The sequence below is a fragment of the Ruditapes philippinarum genome, unplaced genomic scaffold, assembly GCF_026571515.1.
Source record: "Ruditapes philippinarum isolate M1 unplaced genomic scaffold, ASM2657151v2 ctg325_1_1_1_1, whole genome shotgun sequence".
Lineage (NCBI taxonomy): Eukaryota > Metazoa > Mollusca > Bivalvia > Venerida > Veneridae > Ruditapes > Ruditapes philippinarum.
Window position 1 is genome coordinate 64,273 of NW_026866329.1, and position 25,687 is coordinate 89,959.

The 25,687-nt window shown below is 33.7% G+C and overlaps 1 protein-coding gene across 2 annotated transcripts in view; it reads left to right on the forward strand.

The window, feature by feature from the left end:
• LOC132732156 (reelin-like) overlaps positions 1-25,687 on the forward strand; it is a 75,419-nt gene that overhangs the window by 10,076 nt on the left and 39,656 nt on the right. For both annotated transcript variants that reach the window (XM_060718525.1, XM_060718524.1), the window contains exons 8-27: positions 7,563-7,659; positions 8,312-8,915; positions 9,587-9,735; positions 10,404-10,558; positions 11,612-11,727; positions 12,525-12,745; positions 13,242-13,370; positions 13,940-14,046; positions 14,769-14,832; positions 15,253-15,486; positions 17,034-17,195; positions 17,882-18,121; positions 18,365-18,664; positions 20,274-20,411; positions 21,587-21,773; positions 22,305-22,510; positions 22,941-23,100; positions 23,875-24,045; positions 24,454-24,668; positions 25,452-25,600. In XM_060718525.1, the coding sequence (XP_060574508.1) occupies positions 7,563-7,659; positions 8,312-8,915; positions 9,587-9,735; positions 10,404-10,558; positions 11,612-11,727; positions 12,525-12,745; positions 13,242-13,370; positions 13,940-14,046; positions 14,769-14,832; positions 15,253-15,486; positions 17,034-17,195; positions 17,882-18,121; positions 18,365-18,664; positions 20,274-20,411; positions 21,587-21,773; positions 22,305-22,510; positions 22,941-23,100; positions 23,875-24,045; positions 24,454-24,668; positions 25,452-25,600 (3,804 nt within the window). The remainder of the gene's footprint in view (positions 1-7,562; positions 7,660-8,311; positions 8,916-9,586; positions 9,736-10,403; positions 10,559-11,611; positions 11,728-12,524; positions 12,746-13,241; positions 13,371-13,939; positions 14,047-14,768; positions 14,833-15,252; positions 15,487-17,033; positions 17,196-17,881; positions 18,122-18,364; positions 18,665-20,273; positions 20,412-21,586; positions 21,774-22,304; positions 22,511-22,940; positions 23,101-23,874; positions 24,046-24,453; positions 24,669-25,451; positions 25,601-25,687) is intronic.

Consider the following 25,687-nt stretch of genomic DNA (forward strand, 5'->3'; position numbering starts at 1 on the left):
CAATATTGTACACAGGCTTAATTGTGTGGCAATATCTTTCAATAGGAAGTACTATATTTAGACACAAAATCTTTCATTTAAAGTATTTATAGCAATGAATTATACATTATATTGTTTTCAATATTTCTTATGCTCATTTTTATGTTGAGACAATTAAGGCATTTAATCAGACAGCATTTTAATATTAAATCTCATATAATGAAAATTATTTTTGAATTAAAATAATTCAATTTATCCTTCAAGAAATCAGATTTGTTTACATTAGCGGTTGCTATACAATCGGATTAATTCTAACCTTTATTGTGTTAGGTGTAGAATACTACTGGTTACCGTTGTACAAGTTAATTTTATATAGCGTAAACAGGTACCAGATAATTGGCTATAAAAGCACGAAATGCCCGTGCAATTTCCTCTTTCGCCTTTACACACGGTTCACTATACAAGTAAAATAAGATAATGCCACGTGGTCGTGGATGCCGAAGAAGAGTACCGTCTCAACATAGCCATAACTTGAGACATAGGCAGCTCAATGATGTTCAGTCTGCAAGGCAAACTCGCAGTCCAGCGGCTAGAAATACCAGGGGCGCACAACCCGACGCTGAATTCTCGAGAGGGGATGAAATTCCACCCATCGGAGGTCAGCGAGGGGGAACAGACATGCACAAATGGGCAGCCGGCGCAGTCCAGAGGCAGTAAGCGGTCGATTGACGAGCTGGGTGAGGCAGAGAACAGGCTCCTGCAAGGAGATGCTGGTATGTCAAATTTTATACTGAATCTTTAGGGTGTGGCGTATCGAACCAAGATTTGAATTTAGTACCTTTTCCCTCGAGGGATTCTAGTAGTACTAGTCATTTCTCAAATTTAAATACAGGCACACGTGCACCAAGCGTGCCCCCGTTACGTCTAGCAGACGATGATATAGCGGCTCACGGTGCCTACGTCTTTAAAGCAACAAATTTGTAGGGGAGAGTACATAAATCTCGCACTCCTTTTGAAAGGTGCAATAGAATTAAATGAATTCTGTAAGGGCGGCCTTTTTAGGGTGAGTTTTGAAGAAATATTGTCTCATCTTCTCGGGAATGTAAAGAGCAAATAAACAGTATCGAGAAATGGACAAATGCATTCCTTATTTATTCCTTCAATTTATCTATCAAATCATTCGGATAGAATGTACGAAATCTTGCATTACATGTTTAACATAAGAGAATGCGCTATGCGTCAAGGGGGTTTTGCTTGGAGAACGTATGATGAACAGTTTAGGCTTCGTCAGGCAACAGCCAACGCATCATGGGCTCGGATAAATAATGATTTATGGTGGCGTTGTTTCCAAGTGGTACAACCCTCAAAACCACAAATATCAAACCCGACCTGGTGTGTTTTGATTTTAATAGAGGAAATTGCCATTGGTCAAATTGCAAATATCCTCATGTTTGCAAAAATGTCACGGACCTCACCCAGAAATAAATTGCCCCCCTTCTTCTTCTTCGGAAACTTCTAATCTTAAGTCTGACCGGTCTTCGTCTTTCCAAAAGACATTTCGAGGGAGAGGTTTCCGAAGTTTTGCTAAAGGCCGGGGCTCTTCTTTCGACAAATACGGTAAATAAGGTTAAAAAGGTTACCGACACAAAATGAAATGGCAAATACCGATATTTCTAGTTTAGCTTATTCTCCCATAAATATTACTATGTTAATGCATTATTTACAATTTTACGAAAGAAATGAAGCTCAATTTTTTATATAATGGTTTTAAATTTGGCTTTCCGCTCCAGTATGAAGGTCCCCCTATTCGTCGGGGTTGTAGCAATTTACGTTCCGCAAGGTTAAAGCCGGAGGTAATTGAAAGTCAAATTTCTAAGGAAAATTCAAGCAGGAAGGGTCGCCGGCCCGTTCGTTTCTCCCCCGCTTCCAAAGTTAATTGTTTCACCTATTGGTCTTGTTGAAAAAGAAAACTCCTGGCGAATATAGAGTGATACATCATTTGTCTTTTCCTCCAGGGGAATCTGTAAACGACTATATGGATCCAGCTTTTATGCACGGTTCGATATACAAGTTTTGACGAGGCCGTTAAGATGGTACAAGAGTTAGGTCCCCATTGTAAACTTTTTTAAGTCGGATATTATGAGCGCTTATCGCTTAATTCCAATAAATCCCTCCGATTTTTGAGCTTTTTTAGGTTTTTGTTTAAAAAAATAAATATTATTTTGATAAAGCATTGCCTTTTGGGGCCTCAATTAGCTGTGTAAACTTTTTGAACGGTTTGCTAGGTTTTTAGAATTTTGTGTAAAATCTAAATTTAAATCCGGTAATTTAATACATTATCTTGACGATTTTTTGGGCGGAGATAAAAAAAACAACAAATTCTTGTAACAAGGCTTTAGAAATATTCAAGGATACCATGACTGAATTGGGTGTTCCTTTAGCCATGGATAAAACTGAGGGCCCGACTGAATGTCTGATATTTTTAGGCCTAGAATTTAGATTCGGACAAAATGCAAGTTCGGATACCATGCCAAAAATTCAGGAAATAATTGATAAAATTTTGTACATTTTGAGTCGGAAAAAGTGCACTGTGAAGGAAATCCAGTCACTAATAGGTTCTCTTAATTTTTGTTGCCGGCAATTATTGCAGGTAGACCATTCCTACGCCGGCTTATTTAATTCAATATGCGGGCTTAGTAAGCCTTTTTACGTGTTCGTATTAAAAAAGATACAAAACAGGATTTTACTTATGTGGCTAGCTTTTTCCTTAAAAAATATAATGGTATTTCAGTTTTTTCATGACAAAATTTGGGTGTCTAATGACGATGTAACAGCTATTTTCAGACAGTGCTGGCGGTGACAATCTAGGGTTCGGTATCTATTTACAAGGTCATTGGTGTCAGGCAAAATGGCCGGAATTTTTGGCATAAATCTGGTATTTACTGCTGACATAAACCGTTTTAGAACTTTTTCCCCGATCTTTTGTTTCGTTATTCATTTGGGGCAATCATTTAGCGAATAAGAAAATAAGATTTAACTGTGATAATATTGCAGTAGTTCACATCTTAAATAAGGCAACTTCAAAGTCAGATAGAGTAATGAGCTTGATGAGGGCAATTACTTTAAGATCCCTGAGTCTTAATGTTCTTAATCCGAGCAAATCATGTGCCGGTACTTCAAATGATATCTGCGATGCTTTATCTCGGTTTCAGTTAACCAGATTCCGGAAGTTGGCTCCAGACGCAGACTTACATCCTTGCCCGTTCCCAGAATTCCTATGGAATGTCTTCAGTACAGAGCTAGACGACTGGTACAATCGGGAATAGCTTCAAATTCTATGTTAACTTTATAACACTAGCATAAATGTCTTTAATACATTCAGACAAAATTATAATTTGCCAAATCAATGGCCATTTCCAATTCATCATATTTCTTTATTTATGGCGTTTTGCTTCGAAAAGGCCATTCAACCGAACACAATTTCTACCTATATTGCAGGATAAATTATTTTCATAAACTTAACGGATTTTACGACATTTACCAATATCTTTGTAATTCAGAAAATTGTTAGAAGGGTGTAGAAGAGGTCGTCCTTGTCGTGATATCCGGGCTCCACTAACAAATGCAGATCTTAATTTCCGTATATAATACTCTACCAGGAGTATGTTTATAACAACTATGAGTGCAAACTATTTTTCAGCTCTTTTTGTTTTGGCTTACTTCGGACTTTTTCGTGTAAGCGAATTGGTGAGCTCACTCAGTGACGACATGCTTAGCCTTTCGGATTTATCTTTTGTCGATAATAAAAATTATATCATCATTCAGTTACGTCGATACAAGACAAATCAGAGGGGTATCCCAACATATTTGAAGATTCCTTGTGAGCACGGAATATTGTGCCCGGTCCGGTCCATGTCTGAATATTTAAGTTTTAAGGCCTCGTTCACCAGGTCCTCTTTTCTGTCATAGCAATTTTAACACCGGTTACTAGATCTCAATTTTCGGCAGTTTTGTCTAAATGTATTAGCAAGACAGTTTGTACGGATTTATGTTTTAAGTCACATAGTTTTCGGATAGGAAGGGCTACTGATTTAGCATCTCAAGGTTACAGCTCGTCAGTTATCATGAAATTGGGTAGATGGAATTCTGGTGCTTTATAGATTATATATTCGCCAGTAAAGGTCCCGTGTAAATCAATTTTTCGGTTCGAAATAACTTTCGTTTCATAATTAAGTTTAAATGCATTTACATTTAGATGTGTGGGTTTGGGAGATTCAATCCGTTTTGGGCTGGAAAGAGAGACAAGATACTGGCAAGGAGAATCTGCGGTTGAGGTGCAACATTGCTTGGTGGGGTGAACGAGGCCTGGCGTTGGACTCGTTTCCGGAGGTCAGTTGAAGCTCAAGTTCTATTATCGACACCTCCATCAGTTATTATTATCAACTTAGGCGGAAATGATCTTGTGAGCTTACCCCTTGTTACTTTAAAAGAGTTAATCAAATCGGAGATAAACTACCTTCGTGAAGCTTTACCTGATGCTATTATTATATGGTTTGACATTATTCAAAGGCAAACTTGGTCGGGTGCAACTTCTGGGTGGTTGCCATGGAGAAAAAACGTAAGCGTATAAATGGGATTGGCCGTTATTTTGTCGGTTCATCTGGTAAAAGTGACGTAATTAAAAAACTGATATTGACTGCTAAACTGGTTTTTTTTCCGACCGGATGGAGTTCATTTAAATGACGTTGGCCTTGAATTTTATCTTGATTACCTCAGGGATTGCTTTAATTAGAAATAATATCTTGTGTCGATAGAAGTTGGGGGATAAATTTTCTAAAATTTATTTGTGGCCTGAAAATTCTATCGACTGTTGGGCAGGCAGGCGTGCTCGTCTTAATGGGGCAGGTTTGGTTTGATTCACGCGTCATGTTTATTCCAGACGGTGAATCAGATCTTCAAGTCGGGATCATTTACGGTAATCTTGGACCGAGTTGTGATGGCCTAATTGGCGGACAACTGTTGATAATTTTTGTTCGTTGCTCCTACTTTAAGCGTATTAAAAAAATGGTGCAATGTACACACGCCTGCTTGCCCTTCGGTCGAACACAATTCTGAGCGGCCAAAATTATTCCATAATATTTTATAGAATCATTTTTTATCAATATTGGAGTAAGGTATTGAAAGCTCAATCGTTATACATGTATATGATATTGCAATACATATGTATGAAAAAATACAATTGAAGTATAATTGCACAGTTAGTTAATTTTCATTTTATTTCGAGTATTTGGATAATGAAAATTATTTTGGTGAATTAAATAATTCAATTTATCCTTCAAGAAATCAGATTTGTTTACCATTAGCGGTTGCTTATACAATCGGTTAATTCTAAACCTTATTGTGTTAGGTGTAGAATACTACTGGTTACCGTTGTCAAGTTAAATTTTATTATAGCGTAAAACAGGTACCAGATAATTGGCTTATAAAAGCACGAAAATGCCCCGTGCAATTTCCTCTTTCGCCTTTACACACGGGTTCACTATATACAAAGTAAAATAAACCCGCCCGCCACAGCCTATTTCTGTACTTAATGAAGTTTCCTGTTCATTATAATAATAAAAAAGTTTAAGACTTGAACCATCATTAATTGTTTGTTCAAAAATGTTTTTTATGATCAAAAAATACTGGCCGCTTTGTTATTTGTATATTGCAAGACATTTGATAAATTCAGTTGCTTATGTTGGATGTGATGTTAACCTGGAACCTCCACAAGATGTTCTCAAATTAGCGTAAACAGATTGAGCGCACAAGATCAATCGCCAAATAAGGACCAGTAACTTGTGTTCATAATGTGGTCAGCGTCAACATAGTTTATAGTGTGAAGTGACTGGTGCCGAAAAAGCTTGTTTTTACGCACATTTTAATTCATTGTGGAGATTGGTTTTTAAACCCATTTTTTTTGTGTTTTTTCAGTGTTTTGTTTATTTCAAAAGTTATGACTTTAAACAATTGGTAATATATGAACCTGTTTTATTTTAAATATGATTTATTTCAAGCATGTCTGTTAATTTTGTGCCAACAGAATTTCATGGGTTACTTAATGAACTCGTCGCTCTTTAAGATCGTTTTGACCGAGGGCGATCTGTAACGGTGGTTTTAACTTTGGTATTTTTTTGCCTAGCGTAAATTATAAAATCATATACTACGTAATTTTATGTTCACGCAAAATACTAGTATAATTATGGTCAACCATACATACAGTTGCTATGCTGCTAGTCTAAAAATACAAGTTGAAGAGCTGTATATGTAGTAAGTGTTACTCAGCGCTAGCGTACTTAAAGGATTTTGCTCGTGCAAAATGTACTATGCAGTAACTTGGGCGAATCCTGCTTGCTTGGAACTGAGTTTGGCTTACCGTTTGTTGTTTGGTGGTTGTCAGTTTTATTCATGCGTCATGTTATCCCAGGCGATGATTTGAACATTATCAACCCCCTGATCATTACGGCAGACAGTGTACGGACTGTTGAAAGTGATCCCTGCGTCTTGGTTCGCTGCTATGCTATGTTGTTCTTGGCTATATGTAAAGCTACGCTATGTTTTATACCAAAGTGTTTGGTAACAGTACTATATTGTGTTTCGGTATATAGTAGTTGAATAGTTGGTTTGGTTCAAGTGTTATGATTTTTCCAGGCATTGAAACAAACTAACATTTCTTCCGGTCTCTGGCAGTTTAATCTATGGAAGGCTTACATTTATTTTTGGCTTTGTCGTACAATGATTGGGCAGGTTTTTGGTTTGATTCACATGCGTCATGTTTATTCCAGACGGTGAATCAGATCTTCTAAGTCGGGATCATTTTACGGTAATCTTGGACCGATTGTGATGGCCTAATTTTGGCGGACAACTGTATGATAATTTTTTGTTTCGTTGCTATAAGCTTTAAGCGTATTAAACCAATGGTGCATGTACCACGCCTGCTTTGCCCTTCGGCTCGAACACAATTCTGAGCGGCCAAATTATTCCATAATATTTTAAATAGAATCATTTTTTATCAAATTTTTTGGAGTAAGGTATTGAAAGCTCAATCGTTATACATGTATAATGAATTGCAATACATATGTATGAAATAAATACAATTGAAGTATAATTGCACAGTTAGTTATTTCATTTTATTTCGAGTATTTGGATAAACAATGGCATAACACATACTATTTTCTATGTCAATTTCTTAATCAGTTACTTATTTTAGACAGCTACTTGGTGACACTCTATAACTTGACAATATATTACATAGACTGTAATAACTAATTAAGTTTCCCTTATACTATACATGTAGTATACTGTAAGTTAATTTTCCACATTATAGTGTGACAATGTTTTGCATTAATGTACATGTATAAAGTAACTGTTTTTTGTTATTTTGCTTCACAAAGCCTGCATTCTGTGACCAATTCTTACATAAAAATGATTTTGTCATGATGTAATACACAGAATTTTGTGATTTCCAAACCTTTCCTGCTTATTCCTGTTGCATGCAAATTTTCTGAATGTATATTAAAATGTATATTTGTTTTGCAATGTAGGTACTGGTAATTGTTCAGTAAATGATGAAGTTGTAAGTATTGATGTCTCGTATGGACTGAATAATTGTCGTGATTGGCATATATTGGATACATTCAGGTATGATTTGATTTATTTTTCTTTAAGGTGCTTTTTTAAGATATTTTGCTTAACACTTGAAAACGTGGGGGTGTATCATATTTTCTTTCAGTGTTTTAATGTTAAACAGTTTAAATCTTTGGGTAACTTTAATGTAGTATTGTTCTTCATCAAAGGGAAAGTGTTTTACTTAAATTTCAAATATTAGTTGCAATCATTTTATTTGATGTAGATGGCACATATGTTAGAATGATGAGACAGTCTGTCATGTGCAAAAACTAGAGGTCACACTTAGAGGTCAAAGGTTAGCAGTAAGAAAATCATGTCTGGTCGATCACTCTGTCATGCATTAAAGGATTGTAAAATCAGTTATTATCAACAGACATCTGTTCTCTTACTTTAAAAAGTCTTTTTCAGCAAAAAAGTTTATGAAATACCAATTAAAGTATTTCATTCTTATTATTCAATGCCCTGACAAATATAGCTGGGGCAAACTTGTCTTTCAGACACATTTGTTGTTTGAAGTTATGTCTTTATTTATTATCTGTCTCCTTTTACAGCATTTGTTCATATATGAGCTTTGCAAGATGATCTGTTTTCACTAACTTTCATAAGAAATGTTCTAAGGCATTACTTTTTTTTATTATTTACAATATATATTTTGATTATTCAGGGCTTCAAAAAGTGAAGTAACAGAAACGGTTCTTGTTTATCTACCAATCAAAGCTAGAGGTGAAGGCATTTGTTTTTCATGGAAAGAAAGTCAAGCAGACATCCTTCTTCAAACAACACAATCTACTACTTTGGGAGCAACAGAACCTCCCCTCGGACATACGATACCAATAATAATAAGTGATGAGGGTAGCACAACAGAAGTTGTTACTGGCAGCACCATGGAAAGCTATGGATATATGTCAACAACTGATACGCCTACAACTACATTACACAATGTCCCCTTACACACTGCACAAACTACTTACCACTCTATTCATGATGTAGAAGTTCAAGATCAGCCTTTAAATGATGAAACGTCCAAAATAAAACATGGCCATAAGACTAAAAGTAGTTCAGGACATAGAAAAATAGTGTACAAAGTGGGTACTAAAACAGTTGGTGGAAACAGTCAACCAGGAGATTCAGCCACTATGTACAGTGGTTGCTGGGCAATAGACCAGGTAGTGATTGTCAACACAGCTCATGCTCCATCAACACTACAAGATTCATTTCAACCTGTAGACCCAAGTAATTGGTTATCTTTCCCAGGTGCTTATTTTAAGGTATTGTTATCTAGTTTTATCATTTTACTGCTTCTCATTTCATAGATAATTATAATGTTGCATTAATGCCTTATGATCTTCAAGACATTTTTATATTGATGATCTATGACTTTGCAAATATGTTGCAGTTTAATGTAAAAGAACACATGGCTGTCTTGTTCTCTGTTGAACAATACCTTCCTGTTAATAACAAAAAATTCACTGTAAAGAATATTTTAAACTCTTCCTCCAGAATTGTAATTGCAAACTTGTGAACAGTACCAAAAACTGGGGACAATTTTGATGAAATATCACCAAAGAAAAACCAATGCGTTCTTCCAGATTGATAGAAAAAGATGTCAGCTATTGATCAGATTATTTTTCACAGTATATTTAAATTAATAATAATGATACTAATAATATTTTTATTTGGAGAAGGTAACACGCTAAGAATATACAACAGCAATTATATATATATATCTTTTTTCCAATGTGACCTCCTGAAACAAAAAAAACAACAGAACATGCATATAGGGACAAAAATATATGACTTAAACATGTATAATTTCTAAAATCAGATAACTCGGTGTTGTTTCCAGAAAACATGTTCTAGATTAATCATACTTTAAATGTTTGGCCAATGTAATTAACATTACAAATGTTATATATTGTAGTATTAATGTCTATTGTAGCATCAATGTCATTCAGAAGACACAGCTATGGTATTTAATCAACAAACAGGTGTATCAGGAGTCTCTACTCGAGACATTAATCTGTCACCAAGTAATTCCTCCGCTGATATCATTCTTGAGGAACAATTTGAATCAAAGTCACAACCTGGGTAAGTTCAGGACTTAATGGTACTGCAGATAATTTGATGCTCTAAATTTTTGATTTTCATGATACTTGTTTGCAGAATATGACTGGTTTTTACTTTAAAGTTCATTTCCAAATATTGTTTTCTTTGACTATACAAAGTATATGGGGAACTTTCCTACAAGTCTATTTAAGATATTCAAATTATTTATCATGGTAAAGGTTATTTTATGACCAGATTCATAACTATTGTCTGTATATTCCAGAATTATCCCTCCTATAAATTTACATGTACATGTATTGTTTCATATTTTTACCTAATCTTACCCATTACAACTTAGAAACATGTTGATATTATATTAATATTATTGTAAGGTGGCGGCATGGCCGTGTGGTTAATGCGTCGGACTAGTAATCGAATGATCGCTAGCCGCATGGGTTCAAACCCTGTCAGGGGCCAGCCATTGTTTCCTTGAGCAAGAAACTTTACACTCCTTGCTCAGTACTGGTTGGTTCCAGGAACGGATTTGAAAGTGTGTCTATAAGCTTATATATCTTCCTACACAATCTCATTAAAATAAATTCTGTATAAACCAATATTATTTGCATGTTATGAGCTTGAGCTTTTTATTGATAGTAGATTTTTTTTTAAATAATTTTTAATTACCCTGTATCACTGTGTTAATTTTACAGCTGGGAAGTGACAGGTGGCCATGTAGATGTTAGCTGTGGTGAGATATACTCCTCTAATTCCATGGTATTTAATGCTGCTGTCAAAAGTAGGAAGATTTGCACACCGTTGATTGATATAAAGAAGGCAGGAGCACTCAGATTCCACTTTGGCATGGGTTTGTTAATTTTAAAATGTATTTTGTTATCTTATACATGTATCAATTTTCTTATCTTATTTTTTCCTTACAATTAATTCATAATGAACACACATCTGTGATGTACATTTTTATCACTTTAGCTACTTTCTTTAGTCATAAAGCTATGAAGTATTAGATAGCTCTACTACAAGAGCTATCCTCACCACTGTCTGTGTCTGCATCCAGATTTCTGAATTATTAAAGTTTTATGCATGAACAGTATGTTTATAGCTTCTTTATCACTTTAGAAATTTACTTCTTACTTCACATATATTTTACTTGTTTCCACTAATCCACATGATAATACAGTTGACTCTCAATAAGTCAAAATCGCTTTACTCAAAATTCCGCGTTAGTCGAAAAATTTCTAAAGTCCCGTCAAATTTCCTTCTTTATCTTTGTATATTAACTCCGCTTAGGTCAAATTTTGACTTACCGAGACTCCTGTTTAGTCGAAAAGAAAATTTGGTCCCGTCAATTCAAGTCCAACATATTTTCATCTCAATTAGTCGAAGTGTGAAACAGCCGACTGATCAAAGGTCGGCGACATCAAGGTAGGATGTTGTCACTCGTGATTTACACGTTCATAGTAATTTTTAATTGCCGGTCATCATGTATTATTAACACGTCGTAAAAGTGGCTTTAATCCGTTTGAGGACTTAATTGGTTTTAACAGGTAGATAACTAAATTGAAATTTAATTACATTTCTTAAAGAAAGTTAACTCGTGCAATAATAACAAACCTACTTCTTTGCACATTCAATCAGGCACATGTATATACTTGAACGAATGTCAACGTAATGGCGGTACTTCCACGTTACTCGAATTCCGTTTCTCTCGAAGTAAAATGCCCAGTCCCTTGGATTTCGAGTTACCGAGAGTCAACTGTATGTGTCACTCTAGCATCACTATTTTCAAGAGTAACCTCCCATTTGAACTTTGATTTTTTTTAGTTAACAGAGTCACTTATTAAATAACTAGGAAAAAATATAACACTATCCAGAAACTACATTTACCCATTTCTTGTTTTAGGATCTGGCGGTTGTCATTTTAGTGAAGAAAAGAAATCAGAAGTTTTAGTGTATATGGAAGATGATAATGCCCAAACCTTGTATATCATAAAAAAACTTTATGTTCAATCTTATAAGGTAAGCAAAACCTACATTCTCTTTATCATATCCAAAAATCATATATAAATCTTTCCAGTTCAGAATGTTCACTAAAAGGGAATAGTGACCTATACTTTCCTTAAGCTTGTTCTCACAAATTTAATCAAGATTTTGGTTTTGGTGATGAATGATGAAAAAACTGTATCCATGATTGCTCAAATCAGCAATGTTGAACTTTTGAATATTATTTCTCTTTGCACCTATGTCAAAGGTTAATTGGAATGTTAAAATGTTGCATTCTCTACAGTAAAGCACCTTAAACCTCAAATTTTAGAAGCAGAAGTTGGTAGTTCATGTTATACAATATAACCATATCTGGATGGTATGTGGAACATGTATTGCAATCTACACCAGTGTTTTATATTTCTGTTTTATATTTTATTTGTAAGAAATTTAAATGCTGGAGTAAAATACTGACTAAATCTTAATGCATATTTTACAAAAATGTGTTCACATAACAAATGTACTATCTGATGAATTGCAATCATTATTAACACTTTACCAGCTGGAACCAAACATGACTAGCCCTTGCCAGGCTTTATTCTGATTGTTGCTCAATTTTTTAGTTCCAGCAGGTGAACGGTTAATGAAATGCCAGTTAACTGACAAAGGGAGTTATTGAAAGTCATAAAATTGCTTTCAAGTAGGAAAGTTTTGTGATAAAGGGAAGTTTTTGCTAACACACTAATGTTTCACCATTGACTGAACTTGGTCAGAATATTATCCTCTATTCAATAAACATAATATCTCTCTCCATTACATTTGATGTATTTCAGCAAGCTCGCCTTGTATCAATTCCATTGAAGCAAGTAGATAAATATGAAAGTGGACGGATCTGTTGGCTTCAGAAGTATACTGGAGGTCTTGATCAGTATGTGTGGGCTATAGACAACATTCAAGTTTTACCAGACTTTCCACAGAAATCAGACATTGATAGTGATAAAATGCTACAGTTTTCAATGAATTTAAGATGTGGAAACAATCCAGAGAAAAATCAGTATGTGTATTTTTAATTATGAAAAACATTGCTGTTGCCTTTATTTTATATGATTTGCTTAAAAGTATGTGTGCCTCAAAATAAGTTGAGGTTACAATGGAAAATATCTACAGACTAACTCTATGAAAATACATTTCATATGATTTATAAATATCTGATGATTATATTAATTGTATGTTTATATTTGTGACTGAATGGTTGCCTGTACGGGTTGAGGCATCAGAATTGCAGCCACTGTTGATCTCTGTGTGATCGTAAGAGGCAACTAAATATGCATCTCTTAACTCCAGCTGGTGGGGCTGTTTTGAGCCCTGGTGTAACTTTAAGTTTCTAACACCCAAGGTTAGCCAAAATCATCTTTCCTGTATTGGCGCCATATGACCTAAATTGTGTTGATGTACCGTACCAAACAACAGCAGCAAACATACATGATGGTTATTCACTGATAATTTTGTTTCACATTCATGATTATATATGACAGCTATATCTAATTCAGGGTGGAACTTGAATTTTCAACAGATTATGGTGAAAAATGGCACCCACTTGTAGAAAATTGTTTACCAGGACAGTGTAATAGAAAATACAATCCAACACCATCAACATTTCAAACAAGTCAGTTTGAAAAGTAAGTATTTCAAATGTATCAGAAAAAATTATAGCTTTATTTAAATATCTATATAATACATGTCTAACCAAGGGACCACAACTCTGCCATGGAATTTGACATAGTTATGTCTTCTTTTTGACAAGGTTAAGTTTTTTGTCTTATCCATATTCTTAATTTACTCTTTAAGTATTGCTTTGAAACTTTAAAAATATTTTATCAACGTCCTTTCATTCTTCCTTAAGTATATAGCTCTGTTAAGGATTTTGACAAAATGATACCCCTATTGTTAACTAAAATATTTAATAAGTTGAACCCACAAACTGTTTTACAACATCCTTTGAAAAAATAATAACTCATAATAAATAACTCAGGACTATCCATCCCAATTTCTAGGCAGGAAGATACAGCTGTCATGGTGTTACCTTTAAACCTTCAAATACCATCTACCTTGTATAAAATCAGTTGCTTCAAGTATTATTTGTATAAAGCAACAACTTCTGACAACATAATAGCCCTTTAAACAAAAAACAACAACTGCATTTTGTATCAAACAATAAAGAAGAATGTTTTTATTTTATATGATATAGTTGGAAACGTTTCACCACCCATGTGCCATATGCTGCACAAGTTCCTAGTGTGAGATTTAAATGGAAGAAGATCTCCAGTGATGACCCCAACTGGGCTCTTGATAATAGTAAGCAGTTTACACTATCTTTACCTTCTTGGTCAGTCGCTTTCATTTTTTTTGCAAAAAAAACATATAAAACTAACACAAGAAAGTGCTACAGAATTCCTATAGAGTCATGAGCATAATTGCATCTAAAAACACATGAAATACAAAATCATGAATTAAAAAAAAATATATGTAATGATGAAAATGCAAACTAAGATTATGAATGTTGTATTCAATGTATGTTGATGAAAACACAAATATACTATCATGAAAATGCATTAGCATACTTTGTGGACATCATGCCTTTCTGGTCCCTTACTCTTGCCTTCCAGGACAGGTACGAAACTCATGTCACCAACTTCAAATTCTTAAAGGGACTCCACTGAGGTTTTTTGACATGACGGAACTGGAAATATTTTTTTGAAATTATTACTTCATTTGATGTAGATCTATACTAATAACTTATGTGCAAAATTTCAGACCATATGATTTTCAATGTATTTCTTGTATATGTTTTGATTATATTTTACTTATATTTCTGTTTTAAGTGTTCCTGTTTATCTATATGAAAAATTAAAATTTAATGTTTTTAGGCTTATAAACCTCAGTGGAGTTCCTTTAACATGCAAAGCAAAAAGTATTTAGGATAAGACTGTGCCCATTTGTGAGAGAAGTTTATACAGAATCCTTCTGATATATTTGTCAGACAAAAAGCATTATTTTTAGTTTTATTTATTTTTCAGTATTTATTGGTTCTTGTCCTTCTGGATGTAATGGACATGGTAGATGTATGGACAATGCTTGCATGTAAGTCCTGCACGAGGTTGCTCTGTACATATTGATATTAAGTCATTACAATAACATTTAGTTGAGGCATCAATAACTGCTCCATTCAGCTACATAATAGACTTGTTTGTCATGGGTATATTTGCAATACCACAGTGTTTATCTGGGCATTGCCATATCAACCAACAATTTACTGTCTTCTAATTCATATATCAGATATTTACTGAATTTGATACAATTGTATATGTTAAAAGGAGATATAAGATTTTGAAGAGCACAAATATATTTTAGCTTAAATTTTAAATGAAGGATTTTAAAGTTAATGTTATCTCATTTTGAAAATTTCCATATCAGATTGCATTTGATGACAAAGTTTGCTTGCTATAATTATTGAATGATGATAACATATATTATAAAGATGAAAATTTCACCTATTTTCAGATGTGATTTTGGATACACTGGTTCAACTTGTTCAGAATCTGTTGTTCCTAATCCAACAACTATTGTCGAGAACTTTGAAGGAACCAATCTGTTTACTAGTGCAATAATAGAAGAAGTTAAAGGAGGCATTCTTGGTTTTCAATGTGATGTTTTGTCAAGTGGAAAAGCTGTTGTGTTCAACCAAGACGGTATTAGGGAGCTTGTAACCAGAGAGTTGAACACAAGTGACGGCATGTAAGAAAATTTAATGTTATAAAAATGACTAGTTAAACAAATCTTGGCTTAAATAAACTAATATTAGCTTAATTAAATAAATCTTGGCTTAATTAAACAAACTTGGCTTGATTAAACTAATCAGTTAAACTTGAATGACAGCACTTTTCTGGCCTTTTTCATCAAATTTATTTTATTTTATGAATCTTAATCTTGAATATTTTGAGGTAAATTTCTATGAAAATGTTATCCCTAACTGAAGAAATCAGAACAAATATATGTTATTAGTCCCCTACCGGTTTACCGGAGGGGACTTTAGGTTTACCCTCCGTCCGTCTGTCCGTCTGTGCGTCAGTCCGTCCGTCCACAAAACTGGATCCAGCGATAACTTGAAAAGTACTGAAAATATTTTTATGAAACTTGGTATATGGATAGATGGCAGTATGGAGATTATGCACGTCTTTTTCTTTTCTTCCTATGTTGAAAATTCTGGTTGCTATGGCAACAAATAGGCTAAAAATATGGCAAATTTTACACATAAACTGGATCCAGTGATAACGCAAAAAGTACTGGAAATATTTTTATGAAACTTGACATATGGGTAGATGGCAGTCTTGGAATTATGCACGTCTTTTTCTTTTCTTTCTATGTTGAAAATTCTGGTTGCTATGGCAACAAATAGGCTAAAAATATGGCAAATTTTACACATAACTGGATCCAGTGATAACGCAAAAAGTACTGGAAATATTTTTATGAAACTTGACATATGGGTAGATGGCAGTCTTGGAATTATGCACGTCTTTTTCTTTTCTTCCTTTGTTGAAAATTCTGGTTGCTATGGCAACAAATAGGCTGAAAATATGGCAAATTTTACACATAAACTGGATCCAGTGATAAAGCAAAAAGTACTGGAAATATTTTTATGAAACTTGACATATGGGTAGATGGCAGTCTTGAGATTATGCACGTCTTTTTATTTTCTTCCTATGTTGAAAATTCTGGTTGCTATGGCAACACATATACTGAAAATATGGCAAATTTTACACATAAACTGAATCCAGTGATAACTCAAAAAGTACTGGAAATATTTTTATGAAACTTGACATATGGGTAGATAGCAGTCTTGATATTATGCATGTCTTATCTGTTCTTCCTATTTTGAAAAAATATCAGTTGCCTTGGCAACAAATAGGCTTAAAACATGGCAAATATAACAATATTTGTGATAAGTCAAAAAGAGCTGAAATTTTTTATGAAATTGCATCTTTAAGTCAAGAGTTATCTCCTATTTAAGAATTTTGCTTTTAAAATGTTATATTTTGGTCACAGGGATGTTTCAAATATTAACTTTAGAGTGTCCTTCAGTCCGTCTGTCTGTCTGTTCATAAAAACAGTTTCCTGTGATCACTTTTAAAGAACTTTTCCAACAAGTTTACTTAAAATAGAGAAAAATTGAAACATAAGTGAATGGCCAATGGCCCTTCAGAATGTTGATGGGGTTCTAACCGGTAGGGGACTTATGGATTGCTTGCAATACTATGATAATTGCTTGTTGATCAATGTTTCAGGTATATACAGTTTAATATACGTGTAGGAAGCTACTCATCGGTGTCTGACTGTCCTGCACCGGAAGATACTAAGGAGCTTGTAATTCTTGATGTTTCCTGTGATGGTGGTGTAACATGGAATCTTCTGAAAACATTCAATATTTTCGACTATCGGAAGCCAATGTATGTCAATATCTTTTTCTTTTCCATGATATCTTTTTTTCCTCAGCTTTTCCATCATTTAACTTTGCATGCCTGATAGCTTAATTCATTCATCGTTCATACATGTACAAAAGAGTGTTATACCAATTCTTGATCGATAACTATTTAGTAAAGGATTGATCAAAGCTAATAAAATATTTAAGAAACAACTTCTAAGATTGACTTCATGCTAACAATAATTAAATAAATCTGTGTATTGCATGGCCTCTCTTTGCAAAACTGTCTTTGCAGGCATAAACTAGTTCAAAGTAGTAAGTGAGGGATCGTCCTGGTATTTCTTAAACATTTTGAAAAAAAGAATGCTGATTAACAAGTACCATTTGAGATTTAATGTAACAATTACTTTCTAAATTGTTCTAATTAGATCAGATCATTTTCTGAAAAACCATATACACCAAGCATATACACCAGCATGCATGCTTATTACTAGCCTTGAGGTTTTCAGTTTTTTCTCTTTTTATTTCATCAAGAATATCTTGTAAGTTTTCATCTTTTTTTACAATTGCATCCTGTATATGTTACATTAACTTTCATCAACTAATGTAACATTATATCATGTTTTTGTTGATTAAAGTGCAACATTACTGTATGCTAAATATTAGGCTGATTGTGTTTGTAAACATAGTGTCTGTGTTGATCACTTTCAGGTCTGATTCGGTGAAGTTACCAGATATTGCAAGAGGTAGTAATTGTAAGTTTCGATGGTTTCAACCGGAACATTCAGGCTTTCATAATGATGTATGGGCTTTGGATGACATAAATTTGAATGACCATCTTTTCAACACAATACATGTTCATATGACAAGCCTTGATGATTTTGATGAAAAACTAACTGTCACAAATGGCAAACTCTCTGATCATTATTGTAATAGGATGAAAAGTATAAGGTATTTGTATATTTCTATAATCTACTTCATATAGAAATAATATGCTAGCAAATTCACCCTGTCAATGTAAAGCAGTTGTTACAAAAAGAAAAAAATATGAGGATTGCACATTCTATAATCACCTACGGTATGCAATAATTTTGTATTCAAATATTGTGAGGCTTATAGTTTTGATTATTAATTTTTCTATTTGGTTAACATTGGCAAATTGTTTAAATATATGACTTGTATATTATGTTACAGCTTTATTGGGAAACCGGAAGGAAACTTTTCTCGAATATTGACAACAGAGTCGATGCATGTTGGACCAGGTTATATATTACAATTTGAACTTGTAATGGGATGTGGTCTGCCATATTCTGAAATAAAGGACAACCATGTGTATCTTGAATATTCAACTGATCACGGCATACATTGGGACCTTGTAATAGAACCGTGTCTGCCGCCCGAGCCATGTGATCCTATACATGAAGGGACAATATATGACTGGACACGATATAAGGAGTGGACACGTGTAACAATACCTTTACCAGAAACTTCTTGGTAAGCCAAAATAACATATGTGTGTTCGGCTGATTAATAGGATCTAAGTAACATTATATAACAATAAACATAGACCTTTGTTTATCTTAAAAAAAATTTCATATGGGTTCTTAGAGAAAATGACAGTACAATAATGATTAAATAATCTTGTTAATGGCCTATGCACAAAACCATTGCTAAACTAAGAATAATAGAATATTTTGTTCCAGAACAATTTATTCTATTTACTTACAATATTCATGTGTGTTAAATAATTGGGACATTCAAAGTACATTTTAGTTTTGATTTATGATGAAAACAATACATGCTTTTGATATTTTAAACTAATTGTGTCAAAATATGACAATTGAGACATTTCTGTGTGTAAAATTAAAATTTGACCATGTTTTTAGCTCACCTGTCACAAAGTGACAGGGCTTTTGTGATAGCTTTTCGTCCGGCGTCCGGCCGTAAACTTTTACTTTAAATGACATCTCCTCATAAACCACTAAGCCAATTTCATCCAAACTTCACAGGAATGTTCCTTTGGTGGTCACCTTTAAAAATTGTTCAAAGAATTTAATTCCATGCAGAACTCTGGTTGCCATGGCAACCGAAAGAAAAAACTTTAAATATCTTCTTCTAAAAAACCCTACGAGCTAGAGCTTAGATATTTCAGATGAAACATCTTCTAGTGAGTGTCTACCAAGTTTGTTCAAAGAAAAGCCCTTGGGTCAAAATTGGCCCCACCCCAGGGGATCATTGATTTTCCCTATATGCATATAGTAAAAACTTAAAAAATCTTCTTTTAAAGAATTCAAAGAGCTAGAGCTAAGATATTTAGCAAGAAACATGTTCTAATGGGTGTCTACCAAGATTGTTCAAATAATAGCCCTGGGGTCAAAATTGGCCCTGCCCCGGGGGTCATTGATTTTCCTTATATGTGTATAGCAAAAACTTAAAAAATATTCTTTGAAAAAACCCAAATAGCTAGAGTTTAGATATTAAGCATGAAACATCTTCTAGTGAGTGTCTACAAAGTTTGTTCAAATAAAAGCTCTGGGGTCAAAATTGGGTCCGCCCCGGGGGTCATTGATTTTCCTTATATGTGTATAGCAAAAACTTAAAAATCTTCTTTGAAAAAACCCAAATAACTGGAGTTAAGATATTAAGCATGAAACATCTTCTAGTAAGTGTCTACAAAGTTTGTTCAAATAAAAGCCCTGGGGTCAAAACTGGCCCCGCTCCAGGGGTGTCATTGTTTTTAACTATATGTGTATAGTAAAAACTTAAAAAATCTTCTTTGAAAAAACCCAATGAGCTAGAGCTTAGATGTTTAGCATGAAACATCTTCTTATGGGTGTCTACCAAGTTTGTTCAAATAAAAGCCCTTGGGTTAAAATTGGCCCTGCCAGGGGGGGAGGGGGGATGCCTATATACAGGTGAGCGACCTCAGGGCCATCATGGCCCTCTTGTTCCCTGACCAACACCACCCAGTATACTATTTAATTATCATATGAGTACTTTTACAAATCAGCGTAGTCCTCTTGTTCATAAATTGCATTTTTTCAAGTTTGACATTTTTTAGTTTGAACAATTAGACACATTCAGTGTATTTTGTTTCTGAAAGGGGACCATCAACTAGATTTCGTCTGAGACAATCGGATTGGACAAACACAGATACTTGGGGTGTGGCTAGACTTTATATTGGTCAGCAATGTCATAATATGTGTCATGGACATGGAGATTGTAACGAAGGAATATGCATGTGAGTATATTTGTTACAACTTCTTTATATCTCTGTAAGAAATGCAGTAATTGACCTTATTGACTTGATTTTTATACTTCACAACAGCAGGTGTCACTGTAAAAAGTTGCCCCATACTTAACTTCAGTGTTTTCCATATTTTTCTGGTCCTTAAGGGTCATTGATTGCAGCATGTTTAGTGTTGAAAATTGAGTATGGCTCAAGATAGTGCTAGGAGTTGTGAGGGTTGCACATTTTCATTATCCCTCGTGTACAGACTCAATCACAGACAGAGTTTGCCATTTTCATGTTATTTTGTTGTGATTAAATTGCTTCCAAGCAGTGTCTATTCTAGGATTTCAACAATAGGGGTGATTTTCCCCCTCTATTTCAAAAAAGGGGGCGATTTTCAAAATCAAGGGGTGCCAATATAAACTGCCAATGTTAAATCGTCTGCATTAAGTTTAAACTGAGGCGTTCAACCGATGAAATAATTAAAACTAAGGCAGCAGAAGTTGTCCCCTCTTTATTTTTTTACGAACACAAATCATTATAGAACTGTTCGATTGATTATTAAGGGATTGACAGTACAAACAATAGACCTATCTTTCACGTCTAGATCGTAGCCAAGCTAGGAATTGCCTTATTTTTCTTGATTATTTACTACACTAAAATGGCGCCCAACTGTCAGACCTAGCACACTAGTTCCGGTCGGTACGGAACATTCCGTTAATTTCCGTCAACTCACGTAACCCGTACCATATGGTACTAAATTATTATAATTAGCTTACAGTTACTTCCCTTCGGTTTCCGGTGTAAATGTAAACAAAACAACCAAATATAATGCAGGATGGAAGTTTAACGATTTTATAAACTTTTTTTATAGATGCGCGATTTTCACGCACATGATTTTGAATTGTGCGCGATCTGTGAAATACTAGCGTGAATCGCGCAATCGCGCGTCTTAGAATAGACACTGTTCCAAGGGATCACCTTTTAAAACAAAAAAATAATATTTTATAAACATAATTAACCACCACTTACATTTGATACTTTTTAAAAACACTTAAAAATGATTTTTTATAGCTTTCCCGGCATAGCATTGTTTCTTTGAAGAGCACAGATAGGTGTTTAAAATAATACTTTGAAATTTGTTATAATAGTTAAGATTTTATAACCAAGCTTTCATTTTGAAGATGTGATGAAGGATATGAAGGAGATGATTGTCACCCTGCTACACACCTCAATGATAAAATGCAGGCAGATTTTGGTATACGCTATCACCCTGACACTGACTTTGAGAGTATACGAGGAGGAAAAGTTGTCAGCAATAATCGGGGATGTGGCAATATTCACTCAGATGAATCACTTTATTTCTTTGATGTAGGTATATCTATTTTTTAGCTCACCCTAGTATGTAGTGCTCATTTTAGATTTTGTTTATTGTCTGTTGTCCATATATCATCCATTATTCAAAGTGATTTCTTCTCTGTAACCACTTTATCATAGTTACAAAATCGAATTTTACGGCAAAAACTGTTGAGTATTAGCCATGCAGAGTAAATCTATCACTGTATATTGATCGTAAAAATGGCACATTCAAACTGTTAGACATGACATAATTTGCAGCAGATAATTCATTTGATTTGGACTAAATTTTTTGAAGACTGCATTTAAAGAACATTGCAGTTGATAAACCACTACTTCCCTAAAATAAAATCGCCTCAACGCCGATTAAGTACCAGAAAGTGGAAAACACCCGCATTATCTACTGAAGTTCATCAATACAACAGTTATATACCTGGCAAATATAAACTCCTTTACCTCGTTATACTCAATAAATTATTGTTTGACTAAATGTCAATTTCATCTCAATCTGCCCATCTGTACTATAGTACTTTGATTTATGACTAGAATGGCGTGAGGGAACTAGTAAGTAAAGACATGGATACACGTAATGCAGATTATATACAATTCTACATACGTATTGGTGGTGGTGGTCAATATTGTAATGGTGGAGATCATAGATCGGAAGGTGTTATTCTACAATATTCAAACAATGGTGGCGTCACATGGAACCTTCTTGATGAGCTTGAAGGCACTTTGTATTTAACACCTAAGTATGATTTTTAAATTTATAATCAAAATGTTATTAAGTCAAAATAAATTGATAATATACTACAAACATTAACATTATATCTTGATTTTAGGTGCAAAATAGGATATGCATTATTCTGTAAATTAATTTACATTTTTACAGTCTGAGGTTTATCTTACCGGAATTTATCTCAATATATTACCTATATAAAGTTGTCTTACCACAGTTAATAATAATAAACTGGTATATTTTACCGCAGTTAATAATAATAAACTGGTATATTTTACCGCAGTTGATAATAATAAAATGGTATATTTTTATTTTTTAGCTTATAATGAAACTTGAATAGCATGTATAAAGTTTATACAAGATGTACTGAAGACCCTCTTGTTTGTAAAGGTATTTTAAAATGAATATTTATGAAATTATCTTTATCATAAATGTAATTTTAGGCTAGTTTCAAATGACTTGCCTAAAGATGCAAAATCACCCAGTACACGATTTCGCTTGTGGCAGCCTAAACACTCTGGAAAAGGATACAATCAATGGGCTGTGGATGAAATGCAACTCGGACAATACGAAAACCTCCCGTCACTGGAAGATGATTTTAACGTATGTTTAAAATATAACTGCTTTTACATATTTATGTTTGAATTTGTGGTTGTTATTTATTTAGTCCAACACACTGTTATTCACACTGTTCCATATTATTGCAGCAGACATTTTCGAAAAAAAACTTACGACAAATATTTATCACAAGAGAAACCTTACTATAAATCTCCTTTTCACAAAATATTAGGAAAATAGTAAGTGCAAAATTATCGTTACTTTACGATAGGTGTTCCCCATTCATAAGTGTCTTTTTTAAATACCATGTATGTTTTATCTAAACAGAATAAAAACAATAAAAAAAATGGAAGGACAAAACTAAGTTTTACAACTGGAAACAAATATAGAGCATGCGCATCAATATCAAATGAACATTGCTAGGGATGGTTTTTATCATAAGATTTATTGTTAACTTACGAGTGGCTTTGTGAAAATGACTTAAGATTTCACTTACAATTATCGTAAGTAAAAAGATAAATCATAAGATTTTTTGTGAAAATGTATGCAGATTATGATGTCTTATTAATCTAGATGTAAAGTTTGCAAAAATCACTTCTTACAAAATTGTATCCTTGAGTATAATTGGATATATCATTCATTGTCAGTAATTTACTTTTCTAACACTCTATGGCAAAATTGTATATTGCCAGGAATACTCATTGCACACAAGATGTTATTAAAAGTTGAAATATATAAAAACTATAACATACAGCTTTCTCTAGGAATCTTTACATCCATTTAAATCTCATTTTAATTTTCTTTATGTTTAAACTTCAGGGTTCTACAGAGCCGCTAGATTCTAATATGTGGATGACAGTAGCTGGTGGTGTGATTGGCAAGTATTGTAACTCACAGAACCCAGTCCTTATCTTGGCTAACCGCGATTCAGACAAAAAAGTCATCACCAAAGACCTTAATTTGCAAGTCGGGGATGTCATTCAATTCAAGGTTTGCCATTTTTTATGTTGCTTGGAAAACAAATAACTTTTTGTTAAAAATTGATTTCTTGCAGTGAAATGATTTTTTTTTCCATGAATTTGAGAACTTTTGAACTCATGATTTTTATGTTGCATTATTTGATCTATAAAATAAGGTAAAACATTAGGCCAAAACCGTGTGTTTTTCATAGCATGCTTGATTATAGAAATTGTATGCATTAATCCATGTGTTTCTTTATGGTAATGTGTATGCATCAACAATAGTGATGTCTGTTTATTTAGTCTTAGTGGGCTAGCTTATGACAGTATATCAAAACAAGTTGTGCAAAATTAATTTTAATAATAATGACTTTATTGCTTACTTCTTGGACAATAAGGTTTTTCATTTTGATCAATATTTGAGTTTTATATTTTTAAGATTAATGTGGGATGTAGTAACCAGTTTAGATGGAACCATCCAGTGTTTTTTCAATATTGGCCAAGGGGTGGTAATGGATTTCGTCTAGTTCAAGAGGCGTGTTATCAAGAGATGGCTTGTGATGGTAGAAACACAGAAGGCAGTGTGTATTATGCTGGCCCTCAAGGTCATTGGCAACTTGTTGTCATACCTGTCACAGAACAACTTGCTAAATAGTAAGATTAAAAATACTGTCATTAATAATGTTTTAACCATGAACCAGCTGAAACTGAAAGTGATTAGCATTTACCTCCAGTATAGAGTCAGGCACATCTATACCTTCAAAACAGTTTGAGAATAGTCTTGAAACTTGAAATATAGATATTAGGTGATTTGAAGGATGTAAATAGTGAAATAACCATAACTCTCACTGTTCCTTTTTTCATATTTTCTGTTTGCATTGGGTCTCTCCAAAATTATTCAAAGGGTTGCCATGAAACTTGAATATGAATATATGGTAAGTGTAAATGAACCAGATCTTGAACTGTTCTAATTATTTCCCTTTATACAATTTTTTGTAAGAATCAGAACTTTAAAAGTATTCAAGACTTAAAATGTAGATACACATACTAGTAACTCCCTTTTTGCAAACTCATCATGTACAACATAACTAGAAAAATATCTAAAATTGTATCAGTGTGTATTCAACAAGAAGGTGTATAAAATACCTTTGGCAAATTTAAGAAATAAAGCGATAAATATGGCTAATGCAAAATTAGCATGCATACATTAATACTGTAGTACATTTATTCACAATCCATATAAAGCATAAATTATATGAGCACATCACAAAACAGACAAAAAAGAAACACATTTACAGAGATAAACAAATGGCTTCAGACAAAAAATTTCTGATACAGTTTGGGCCTTCATTTATTTGCATTTACTTATTCTGTGTAAAAATATTGATACGAAAAGCTTTCTGAGTAAAAGAAATTAATGATGTTATTTTTTTCCAGTCCTATAATTTTGAGATGGTGGCAGCCAGGAGGGTATCCATACAATTTTGCCCTAGATGATGTATATATTGGTCCTCCATGTCCTGATAACTGTCATAGAAATGGTGTCTGTAAAAAAGGTGCTTGTGTTTGTGATACACAATCAGAAGGTACTATTACTGATATTTGTGAAAGTTTCTGACTTTTCAGGTAATCCCACAAATATATAAGTAAAACTCATTGTTTTTATTTCTTTA